This window comes from Mytilus californianus, unplaced genomic scaffold (genome assembly GCF_021869535.1).
Source record: "Mytilus californianus isolate M0D057914Y unplaced genomic scaffold, xbMytCali1.0.p SCAF_4, whole genome shotgun sequence".
Taxonomy (NCBI): domain Eukaryota; kingdom Metazoa; phylum Mollusca; class Bivalvia; order Mytilida; family Mytilidae; genus Mytilus; species Mytilus californianus.
Genome location: NW_026262690.1, coordinates 1,579,582 through 1,592,601, shown reverse-complemented (window position 1 = coordinate 1,592,601; position 13,020 = coordinate 1,579,582). Strand labels below are relative to the sequence as shown.

Sequence of the window (13,020 nt, the reverse complement as noted above, 5' to 3'; positions counted from 1 at the left end):
TCGGTTTCGCATGAAGGACGACGTCTGCATATCAGAAAAGGATCGGCGCCCATAATAACTTAGTATAGTTTCCCTATATTCAGCTTCTGTTCTAATGTGATTTTATTTTAGAGAATCTGTCCATGTTTGAAAACAAATTTTTGAATTCCAGATGTCTTGTCTACCACATTTTGTATGAATCGGAGACGGCAAAGACGTTGAAAATAGCAAATTCCACGATTGCCAACTTCTATGTTTCATATAAAAATGCGTATGTGATATAACTGACAACTATCTGATTATCCAAAAAAGACCAAAATACCAAAATGAATATCAATCATTCCCTTCGGCTTTCAATAAGGGTCAATCCATTTATTTCCTATAACTTTCTTGTTTGTAGTATCTTGAAGAACAGTTTTAAAATTTAAGTCATTATCAAGGGCGTATGATAAAAGGAACAGAAAAATCTATGCACATGGAAAAAACATTGCAATTATATTACAGGGGTCTAAAGGTAGACAGTGGAAAACAATCGTAATGCATTTATTTTGTTCGGTCAATAAAAAATAAAACATCATACAGTAAGTTTTAAAGCATAAACCATTATATTTCTAGATTTCCCAAGAATATTAAACTCTGTTAAACAAAAAAATAAACTGTTCATACTCAATGATAATTTACAGAAAGATTGCATCAACTTTGACAAAAAAAAACACGATTATATCAATCATAACTTTAAAATTACCCACTGCATTGTCAAATATATCTTCAATTGGTATGTTGATAGCATCCGCCACAATTTCACCGTCTTGTCGTCTAGTATAATATACCAATAACTTGGCTTGAGGAACCATTCCATATGTTATCATGAGTCTTTGGTTTCGCTGTGTTTCTTGTCTCATTGGAAATCTACCCTGCGCTACAAGGGATCCTTTCGAAAACACCTGTCAACAAAAATAAAAATTGTTCTTATTTTTATGTATTAAGATTTTTAATTGTTTTTTTTTTAAACTACAGTAAAAGTGTCCAATAAGGTTTATTATGTTCCCTCCTATAATTATAGATAACATATTCAACTCCAAATATTAAGTGAGGAAAATATGACAAATTATCACTTCATATTCGATCAATTGAAATCTGACAGTGTGTAAATATAAAAATGAGAAGATGTGGTATCATTCCCAACAATAAAACTATCAATTACAGACCAAAGAGAACGGTGTAAGTATCTTTAGTCCACATTTGGACTTTAAACAAACCCATATAGTAAAGTATTTTACAAGAGACCCAGAAATGACAAGAAGTGGATCAATTCAAACGAAAAAATCAAACGGTCGGATTTATGTACAAAAAAATATATGAAATATAGCGACCAAAGAAAGACACTGAATTACAGGCTAATCACTTGGGACAGGCACATGAAGCATGTTGAAGGTTTAAACAAAAATATTAATCCATTAATAAGACATGTTTGATATCGTATCATTAAAAGATCTTAAATTTTAAAGATTGTTTGAACAAGTTATTGCGAACCTCAGTTTTCGGTCTTTTCCTTGATTTGTATCTTCCTAATGGATTTATATCGATTATCAATAAACTACTCTTGTTTGTAGTTTATTTAAAAGTTGTTGATAAGTATACACACGTTGATTGAGAGTTGAATGCTTTATCAAGTTCTGTTTTATTTCTTAAAATGTAATTGTATTGCTCATGTAATACTTACTTTATAACTACAGTAACGAATTGGTTCTGTGACTTTCACATGTAGTGGTAAATATTCCCCAGGCTAAAAAAAAATCATATGTGTAATCACAGACAACTTTCCGTGATAGCATGATTACAATGAATTTCTCGTTTTCAAAATTCTGCGCAAAAAAATCGCAATACTTTTGATCTTACCAAATTTATGACATTAAGTGTATTGGTTAATTCATGTTAAAGTGATATCACAATTTCTCTGAAATGTGATATCATAATTTGCTCAATCTGTATAATTCAAGTGTTTTTTAGGAATAAATTGTAATATGTCAGATTTAACTGGTCATTAATTTTTTTCACTCACAGCTCCGTTCTTGAATGTACACATATAGCGTGTTTGACATAGTTCAAAAGCGTGGTTGCGTGCACTTGTAATTATGTGCTTTTGTCTTATCCATGTTGAAACTCCTACTGTGACATTGACTTTGATATAAAAAAAACATCAATAAACGCGTTGGTTTATTAATTTGCATTTGTTTTGTTTTAATGAGCGAGTAGTGATTTTTGCGTCATTGTTATATGCATTCTAAATAAATTAAACAAAGTTCACGATATGATTGATGAATTCATCACTTAAATCTGAAATGTCTTACCACTCTTATCAATACCTTAATTTATAATAAAATTCGTAAGGGTTCCGCGGAACACAGTGTCTCGCCTACTTTTGCTGTTAATCGCTGGCTCAACAAAAATGAGGAAAAAAATTAATAAAAATATTCCTCTCTATACCATCTTTTGATTGTAAGTAGCTTCTGTCCAAGTTTGGTAAAAATCCAGGATAGTTTATGAATCTAATAAATGTTTTAAAAACTTAAACTGCAGACTGTATGTAATGTTAACCTGAAGAAAAACAAAGTCCATTTATAAGTAAAATACGGAAAAAATCGAAAACATTTTAACAAAATTTCCTTCTAGATACTAGCTTTTAATCATAAACAAGCTTCTGTCGAAGTTTGGTACAAATCCAGGATAGTTTAAGAAAGTTGTTAAAATTTTAAAAACTTTAACCACAGAGTGAATGTAATGTTAACTGGCAGAAAAACTAAGTCCATTTATAAGTAAAATACGAGAAAAAATGGATTTTTTCTTTTACAAAATTTACTTCTGGATACTATCTTATGATCATAAACAAGCTTCTTTCCAAGTTTGGTAGAAATCCATGATAGTTTAAGAAAGTTATTAAAATTTCAAAAACTTTAACCACAGAGTGAATGTAATGTTTCTTGGCAGAAAAACTAAGTCCATTTATAAGTAAAATACGGAAAAAATGGAATTTTTTTTTTACAAAATTTACTTTTGAATATTATCTTATGATCATAAACAAGCTTCTGTCCAAGTAAGGTAGAAATCTAGGATAGTTTAAGAAAGTTATTAAAATTTCAAAAACTTTAACCACAGAGTGAATATTTGTGGACGCCGCCGACGACGACGACGACGCCGCCGACGACGACGCCGACGGAATGTAGGATCGCTATGTCTCGCCCTTTCGACAAAAGTCGAAGGCTCGACAAAAATTACAAATAACAAAGTAAAACTTTATTTCAAGTGGAAAGTAGCTGGTCTATATTAAAAGCTTTATGGAAGAATGAATCTTATGTCTATCACATATTTCATTCACGGATATTTTGAAAAAAGTTGAAATGTGTCTATCAGTATTATTTAGAGTAAGATAAGAAATAATATGTTTCATCTTGAAGAGAATATTTGTAAAATTGAATACACACCTTTGCAGCTTTGTTGTTCCTAACAGAAACCTGTATGTAATTTCTGCTAGGGGATTCCGCTCGATTAATATATTTATATGCATTGGCTTTACGATAGAACGCCTGTAAGTAATGATTTAAACTATATATAAAAATAGGTGACTGCTGTTAAACAAATTAGAAATTCCGTAATACAAAGTTTACACCAAAGTTTACATCAGAAGACGCTGAAATCACAAATTTGTTTTGCACATGTTTGAAGTTTCTTACTTAATTACAAATTTTCCAACTTATTTACCTAGATCTGTCGATGGATGATATGATGTTCTAATGTGCAGTATAATAAACATAACAAAAATTACTTCGTATAAACAAGGAAGTAGTTTTATTTTTAAAAATATTTAGTAATCAATTTTTATCAAACATTTGTAGTAAATAATTGATATCTACTTTTTGAGAATGCAAACTTTTATATAGGGACATGCGTGTTCAACTGTGTTTATGTATATTCATAATTTAAATCTTATATCGCAGTCGTTAAGTTGTCAATTTTTTAGACGGATATGATAACCTAATATCAATATGACTGCAGAGTAAACATATTAGCCCTTTTGTATAACAGCCAAAGATGAAGCTGAGACATTAATCGACGAAGAAAAACTTAGTTAACCAAGACAGTGCGAGCAGCATGATGTCACAAATTAAAGCAAAGGTTCAAATTACGCTGTTATTGTTAAGTTAACATGATGTTCTCATCATTTTGTTATTGTACAATAAAAAGGTAACATGATACACAAGAATTTTGGCGAATAACCTTTTTCGTAGAATATCCAGAATTGCCAACTCGTGCATTATACATGTAACTGTCTTCTCTAGATGATATTCATTTATATTTGCAGTTAATCTCTAATATTTATAAAATTACCTGTATATTTCCAGTTTTGGCCGCTCGCGGAAAGTTTGCTGATAAAACAATTATTCCTGATTCAGGTATTTGTACCACCCTTGTCCATAATACTTTTCGTTCACTGCGAGTTTCCGGTTGAGGCATGTGTCTCTTTGGCATGACTTGACCACCACTACCAGATGATTCAGGACTAACGATAACGGTTACAAAATATGTCACTGTGATGTTCACTACACCTAAAGGTGGTTTTATTGGACTGTCATCATGTTGTGTTGCCCGCAACTAAAATCACATTCATAACATAACATGTAATATGAACAAATTTGATAATTTTAATTAAAGAAGATGATATAACTACGTCAACTCGAAAGTCATCGAAAAACAAAAAGGATACAATAAATCGAAAAAACATCTAGACTTCAACATTCGGGGTTTTCTCTATAAATACAATAAAAAAAAAAGCTGTAAGCCGCCCAGAGATTATATTTCTAACTTAATTTCTCCCCGTGAAAATTTAAATTTAAAGACAAGAACAATGTTGCATTTGCAATATACAACTCTTAATTAGCTTAACACATAAAAAACTTATTTCGTACAATAAGAAATAAATTTCAACGACATTGACGATGCATACTTTTTTTTATATCTATTACATATGATTATTACTTGTCAAACGTTTATGTTATGCACACAATGGATATGCGCCTACCCTATTGCAGTCTATTGGTATTTGAATTCAGAAATATGCGGATAAGATAAAGCACCATGACTTTAACTGTTATAAGGAAAATACCAACATAAGAATTGCCTGAATCCGTTGTAGTTATAGTTTACTGACCTGTAATAAATCACATTAGAAGTTAATCTAGAACCATCACAACGGAAAATATTTTCAAGGAATGTCAGGGCTGTGCTTCAATAATATTTAAATAAAAAATGTTTTAAAACATATGTTGGATCTAACTTTTTCAAAAATTATAACATTTCGATAACAATAAAATACTTACAATTATGGCATATTTCATACTCGGTTTGAAAACAGAAGGCATTCTAGGAGAGAAATTGAGTTTTTCCGGTGTATTATAAATTCGAACAGAGCCTTTGTCCTCTGCCGAAACACCAGTAATGGATTCAGTAACTTTAGCTATGACTTCTATGTAAGTTCCAAGTGTAGGAACCACTTCACTCATCAAAACCCGGACTGTTGCCTTTCCTTTTATCTATAAAGTAACAATTATATTACAATTATTTCTGAAAGATTGGTGTTATCTACAAAGTAACACTTATTTTACAATTATTGCTGAATGATTGGTGTGAAAATGATTGATGTTAATTGAAAAAAAACTTTATATATTTTGTTAGTCCGGAGCTCTTTTCTGGTTTTATATTCATTATATATGCCCCAACCCTAAAAATGAAAGACAAGAATGTACATTAAGTAGTTTGAATTTGAAGCGTGAAGAGCTGAATTTATAAGAGCAGCAAAATTAAATAATCTGATTGTAAAATTTCATAAAACGTTGAAAGATTTTGAGCTCAAACATCACCGATCAAAACACTGATATGTATCTTTTTTGACTGTAGTGATCAGTTAATTGAAATATTTACTTTTGCTACAGTATTTTTGTCCATAATTACATCAACAATGTATTTCTGTTTAATCATTCTGACCTATACATGTCTCTTTTGTTTGCTGTGATGTTCAAATGCACTTTCTGTTGCGTATTTCCTAAAAGACCCTAAATGTTAGCTCATTTCATAAGCTAATGTTTAGGTTTAAGAGTATAAAGATAAATTTAACGTTGTTTAGAAATAAAATTGTTTGCAACAAATAAACCTTAAATTTCTTCACAATCTGTTTTTCAGTCGTCCATCTTCGTTTCATTGTCACTTCTGCGTCCCCTTGTACTGGCTTTCCAAACGTATACCTAAACATTATTTAAAAATGAACCATTGTTAGTATTTACAAACATTTATCTCCAGATTTTTTTTAAATTGAACGACCCTTATAACCTTTATGCAAGTTTTTATGATGTTGTGTTACATTTCCTGTCCTATACCACAGAAGCGTGTGTATTCTATATGAAGGTAGTCAGGTCTGAATGGTTACATTATATGGCAGCTAGGTCTTAGTATTATGAAACGCTTTAAACTTGCTTAAGATAATGTGAGCATTTTTTGTTTTCTTTTTTATTTTGATATACGTAAAAGGTCAAATAGCTAAAATAATCTTACTTGCTTTAAACATGATCTTAACTTTTTCATTTGTACAAGGACAGCATTCGTAAATATAAATCAACGTGAAGACACCTTCAGGTATTTCACATTCAATCTTTAATGGTTATACTATATACAAAGCACAAAAATGTCGCCATTCACCGCAAAAGCAAAACATTATTTTAAGCAGACTTATTCACAAGAGATATACTATTATACTAGACTACGGTCTTTGCGTCGGAAATGAAGACATTCATTCTCAAACCAGTTATTGTAATGATATGGGTTATGTTCTTTTCGTATAATTTATGATGGCATGATACTAAACCCTTAACCGGAGGGTTTTTGGCTAAATGTCATATGATGAAGACATAATCTTTCGATAGTTTAGTTGATGTCTCGAGCTTGCATGTTAGTAACTGCTAGTCGTCCTCTGTAAATTTATGTTGATCATTGTCATTTTGCTGAGTTTCTTTTGTTACCTAATCTAACATTGGACTCGGGCTTCTTTTAAACTAAGTGTTTCTGTGCGTATTGCTGTGTGTGTGTTTACATAACATTGACCATAAGTATAGAGGGAGGGTTTGGGATCTCACAAAACATGGTTCCAAGTCAGGAACCTCTAGTGTTTGTTAATCTGTGTGTTTTCTTTTTAAATGTTTGCTCATTTACTTATGGTTCAGCTGAAGCCCGCCTCCGTGAGCGGGATTTTGTCGCTGTGTTAAAGACCCATAGGTGGCCTCGTGTTGTTTTTTGCTCTTTGATTGGGTTGTTGTCTCTTTGACACATTCTCCGTTTCCTTTTCGACTATAACAGGCTCTAGCAATATCAATAATATTGATATACACATGTAGTTTTAGATATAAACTTCACATGTTTATTTCACGCTTAATGTAACGTTAATGTTATTGATGCAATCTCAATCAAGCTTAAGGATGTTTGCTTCTCTGTTTCAAAATAACAAGCTTTTTAAAAGACTGTTACAAATTGATAGTATATAAATAATGGAACTTAGAAAGAAGAAAAAAATGACAGGACTGTGTCTTTGTTTTTGAGGTGTAATCAATGGAAAAATTGGCGGGAAATGATTCTCTCTAGATTTTTCATACATTTAACAATGGCACCTTTTTTCTTTCAAAAATTATGAAAAAATAGCAAGGATTTTACAAGATTTTCAAAAACTATATGTAATAAAATTATGAAAAGAAAAGCAGGGTTTGCGGGCAAAGTTTTTAATGGCGCTACATGGTTAAAACCAGAGGATTTCGAACATCTGGCAAAAAATCAAAAACAAGAGTTGCGAACATCCTTAAGTGAATTGACCATTCCAACTGCTGGAGATTTGCCAGTGAATATCAACGTGACAATCATCAACAGTCAATAATTGTATATTACAAAGTCGTGTCGTTTGTTATTCGCATTTAATGTACTCTTTGTATTAATTGGAACTCGTTTGTTATTCCCATTGTATGTAATCATTGTATCAATTGTAATTCATTTGTTTTTTTCATTTAATGTACTCACTGTATTAATTGTAACTCGTTTGTTATTTACATTCAAACTGTATTAATTGTAACACGTTTAGTTTGTTATTTACATTAAATGTACTCACTCTATTAATTGTAAATCGTTTGTTATTTATATTAAATCTACTTAATGTATTAATTGTACCTCGTTGGTTAGTTACATTAAATATACTCACTGTATTAATTGTAACTCGTTTGTTATTTCCATTAAATATACTCACATTGTATTAATTTCAACTGTGAAGAATCTATCAGTTTTCAGTTTAAATGACGGCAATACAACATTTACTTCAAATTTAGGTAAAACTAAAATATCAAGAATAACATGCTTTTTGATCTTCGGCAAATTATTAATGCAAAAGGTATACACCATGGTTGTGCGTGTTTAATAAGACTTGTTTCCGTTGAAATGTATCATTTTGAAAAAGGAGTAACATTGTGTCCAAAAATCATTTTACACATTAAAGTATTTTTTATAAAATGTTTGTATTAAGTCTTGTTACTAACAATGATTAGATTCAAAGAGACGTTTATTTCATAATACTTATTTCTATAAATATACAAAAACCACACATTGTTTCAAAATATGAAGTTTATTTGTACAAGAATCAGAAACAGGTAGAATGCGCTGCCCTATCAACTTGATATATCAAAATATACGAGCGCCAAACGGTTTACTATTGGTTAAATATCATGTTCAGAACTAGCCCTTTATTACAAGTGTGTTCACCAATTTGGACTAGGTTAAAATCATTTATTTTGCTTATATTACCAATCACGAAGAGCGCACAGTGCAAATAATTATATGGAAGGAAGGATATATATATATCACATTCATTCATGGACAGTTGTATTGTACGCAACACAGAATTACTATAATTATAAATTTATCTAACAATTTAAATGTACTTTACAGGGCTTGTATTTCCTTGCATGATTTCCTTGTTAGTAGGTTACTGCTCACCAAGAAGCTATTAAACCAAGAGTTCCAAGTGGTGAAGTTGAACTCACTCCTTCGTAAATTCTACGGACACCATCACGAGTTAGTTGACCGTTATGGAATATCTGTTTCACAGATGACAACGGTTATATTCCAATTGTCGTAACTACAATCCCGTCCCCTTTTCCCCGAATGTGAACTACCGCATAAGACTTATCACCAGGTTCGAGCATGAGCAACACGACGGGTGCCACATGTGGAGCAGGATCTGTTTACCCTTCCGGAGCACCTGAGATCACCCCAGTTTTTGATTAGGTTCGTGTTGCTCTGTCTTTAGTTTTCTATGTTGTGTTCTTTGTACTGTTGTTTGTATGTTTGTTTTTTTCTTTTTTTATCGATGGCGTTGGCAATTTATTTTCGACTTATTAATCCAATAAAACGAAAGTGCTGTGATACTACTTTAAAGTTTTTGGTTGACCGTTATGGAATAACCGTTTCACAGATGATTTCGGATATGTTCCTTATGTCGTAACTACAATACCCTTCCCTTTTCACGAATGTGACTTACCGAATTAGACTATTTACCGGATTTGTAATAACATAAGCAACTCGACGGGTGCCACATGTGGAGCAGGATCTGCTTACCCTTCAGGAGCACCTGAGATCACCCCCAGTTTTTGGTGGGGTTCGTGTTGCTTAGTCTTTAGTTTTCTATGTTGTGTCATCTGTACTATTATTTGTCTGTTTGTCTTTTTATTTTTGGCCATGACGTTGTCAGTTTGTTTTCGATCTATGAGTTTGACTGTCCCTCTGGTATCTTTCGTCCCTCTTTTAAAGGGAAATATTGTTTTTCACTTCAGAATAACAAATTATATACTCACCAAGTCTTTTTACGTCAAAGCTTTTTGAAGTTTTTTCGGTCTGAAATCATACAATATACAATATAATGATTTCATTTCAACGAATCGTGTATCTTCCTAGGAAAAAATCTACGGAATACAAAATCTAGAACATGCAAACGCCAATGTACTACACTATTTCTAGGTAAAAGTAATTGGCAAATAACAGTCAAATGTTTAGAGAAAAGAAACAGTAATTTTAGAACTTTATTGACGTAATTGATTCCGTTTCATTAGTTGAAAATAAAATAATAACTTTTTGCTTCAAATGAATGTACTGATAGTGAATCATTGGTGTATATTTCCTCAGATATAATTTTCTTATACTTCGCCAGAAGATAGATTGTACATGCCTTAAAAGAAAACATAACAAAAGTATGGGTCACTGTGCCATTTTTCAAGCTAAAAAATTTGCATAGATTGTTCACTTTTTTTTTTGTGAATAAAAAGAAATCTATGAGATAGAATTTTGAAAAAAAAATATGAGAAGATAATTTTTAAAATATGCTTTAAGAAAACCAAAAGAAAAATGACGTCACCGACTTTGTTTTCTTGCTACAAGTAAACATTTAAAACTTCTTTATCATTCTTTTATAACAAAATTACAATTTGAGTTATATCCCCTTAAATGGCTCAGTTGACAATTTGATTCGAATAAACACAAATATTTGGTATTTGATAAATAAAGGCAACAGTAGTATACCGCTGTTCAAAAGTCATAAATCGATTGAGAGAAAACAAATCCGTGTTACAAACTAAAACCGAGGGAAACACATCAACTATAAGAGGAAAACAAAGAAACAGCAGAAACACTGAGGTGCAACAAAAACAAACGCCAACATACATAGAAAGGAACTATTTGATAACAACTGCCATATTTCTGACTTGGTACAGGACATTTTAAGAAAAAATGGTGGGTTGAACCTGGTTGTATGGCTAGCCAAACCTCCCGCTTATATGGCAATGTTAAAAAATATCGCTAAAATGACAACACTACGTGACAGAATTACAGCACAAACACACGCAAGAACACTCATCACAGAGATAAATAATATAATAGTCGATACAACATGTAAACCGCAGAATAACAACAAACACCTTCCATTAATGACAGACAGCATAGAACATCACAAACAGTGGCGTTTTTTTGTAACGAATATATAATCTTGAAATTCATACAATTATTTTTACTAGTCCAAACAATTATCATAATAATTGCGGTATTGAAAGGCAATTTTATAATTACTTGGACTACAAACGATAAGACACAACACATTATCTATAATCAGTCTAGTTGTCTCATTGTCACTTATACCACATCTTCATATTTATAACCCATTAATTGCCCATATGTCTCAAAATTTGCAGGATAAAGCAACAAACCAGACATTTAGAACTGCTATCTCACAATCCAAGATGGCGGTATACAGTTAATCTACCTTATATAATTAGTTTCACCAGGATCGCTAAAACCAAACTACCTCAATAAATGTATAAATACATAAAGTAGACACAGCGTTAGTTAGTTAAAAAGAAACTTCGACTCCCGAGGGTGATTGGTATCTTTTTTAAGATTCAATGCTTATATATTGTGTCTTTTATTTAAGCTATTGTTGTAATGTCATTCCAAAGTTAAAGTTCTTTCATGAATTGAATTTTTTAATCATTGAGTTCAAATAACCTCCAAATTGTACTGAATGGTGCACTGTCATTAGATTTATACGAAATTTCCATTGAATGATAAGGAATCTGAAAGGTATCTTTAATTTACAAAATAAAGCATATTTGAACTGATAAGAAAAATATATAAATGCATGTATGTTACTGAACCTATAGGAAAAAACTTAGTCAGGGCCACATAGTAGCAATTTGAGAATATGCATTTGTAAAAATGTGTATTAAATCAGTGGAAATCACCCTCAATATATATATAAAAAAAAAATAATGAACAAATTAATGTACACATTTTCTACTACATGCGTTAATTATATATAAAAAATGACAAAAATGAAAATCTTTACTTCCAACGTTAACTCGACAACTCATCTAAACCTCGCGCCTACTAACTTACAGTAAACGAATTTCGCAAATTTCAAGAAATTTATATGTGACGTCACATTGTGCGTCGATCTCTTCGGCTAACATATAATACGTTGTTCGGCTGTGCCTTTTTTATGTGCTGATTTAGGTTGTTTTACGTATTCGATTTTATTCTGTAGTTAGTCACCACTTCGGTGTTAACATGTATATCTATTATATAGTCATTTTTATAAATTTACTGTTTGCAAAAGTATGAATCATTCTAAATACTAAGGATTTTCTTATCCCAGGCCATTTTTATGTTATAGTTCGTTTCTGTGTGTGTTACATTTTAATGTTGTGTTTCTGTTGTGTCGTAGTTCTCCTCTTATATTTGATGTGTTTCCCTCAGTTTTAGTTTGTAACCCGGATTTGTTTTTTTCTCAATCGATTTATGAATTTCGAACAGCGGTATACTACTGTTGCCTTTATATATAACCTTAGCCGTATTTGGCACAACTTTTTGGAACTTTTGGTCCTCAATGCTCTTCAACTTTCTACTTGTTTTGGCTTTCGAACTTTTTTGATCTGAGCGTCACTGATGGGTCTTATGTAGACGAAACGCGCGTCTGGCGTATTAAATTATAAGCCTGGTACCTTTTGATAGCTATTATTTGTGTGTGTCTCTGTGCTGTATGTTCTCTCATTTATTTGTATTGTAGTCCTGTCATGTAATCTTGTCATGTTAATGTTATATTTAACATTGCCATATAAGCGGGAGGTTTGGCTAGCCACAAAATCAGGTTCAACCCACCATTTTTTCTTAAAACGTCCTGTACCAAGTCAGAAAAATGGCCATTGTTATATTATAGTTCGTTTCTGTGTGTGTTGCATTTTAGTGTTGTGTTTCTGTTGTGTCGTTGTTCTCCTCTTATATTTGATGTGTTTCCCTCAGTTTTAGTTTGTAACCAGGATTTGTTTTTTTCTCAATCGATTTATGAATTCCGAATAGCGGTATACTACTGTTGCCTTTATTAAGGACGCTATCACGAGTTGGATGACCATTATGGAA

The 13,020-nt window shown here is 31.6% G+C and overlaps 1 protein-coding gene across 1 annotated transcript in view; it reads right to left on the bottom strand.

Moving 5' to 3' along the window:
• LOC127737253 (CD109 antigen-like) overlaps positions 1 to 13,020 on the bottom strand; it is a 71,274-nt gene that overhangs the window by 51,783 nt on the left and 6,471 nt on the right. Inside the window, exons 5-12 of the mRNA XM_052247797.1 lie at positions 9,912 to 9,951; positions 8,312 to 8,396; positions 6,185 to 6,275; positions 5,355 to 5,567; positions 4,366 to 4,629; positions 3,462 to 3,563; positions 1,703 to 1,765; positions 729 to 923 (exon numbers count right to left, since the gene is read on the bottom strand). Coding sequence (XP_052103757.1) covers positions 729 to 923; positions 1,703 to 1,765; positions 3,462 to 3,563; positions 4,366 to 4,629; positions 5,355 to 5,567; positions 6,185 to 6,275; positions 8,312 to 8,396; positions 9,912 to 9,951 — 1,053 coding nt within the window. The remainder of the gene's footprint in view (positions 1 to 728; positions 924 to 1,702; positions 1,766 to 3,461; positions 3,564 to 4,365; positions 4,630 to 5,354; positions 5,568 to 6,184; positions 6,276 to 8,311; positions 8,397 to 9,911; positions 9,952 to 13,020) is intronic.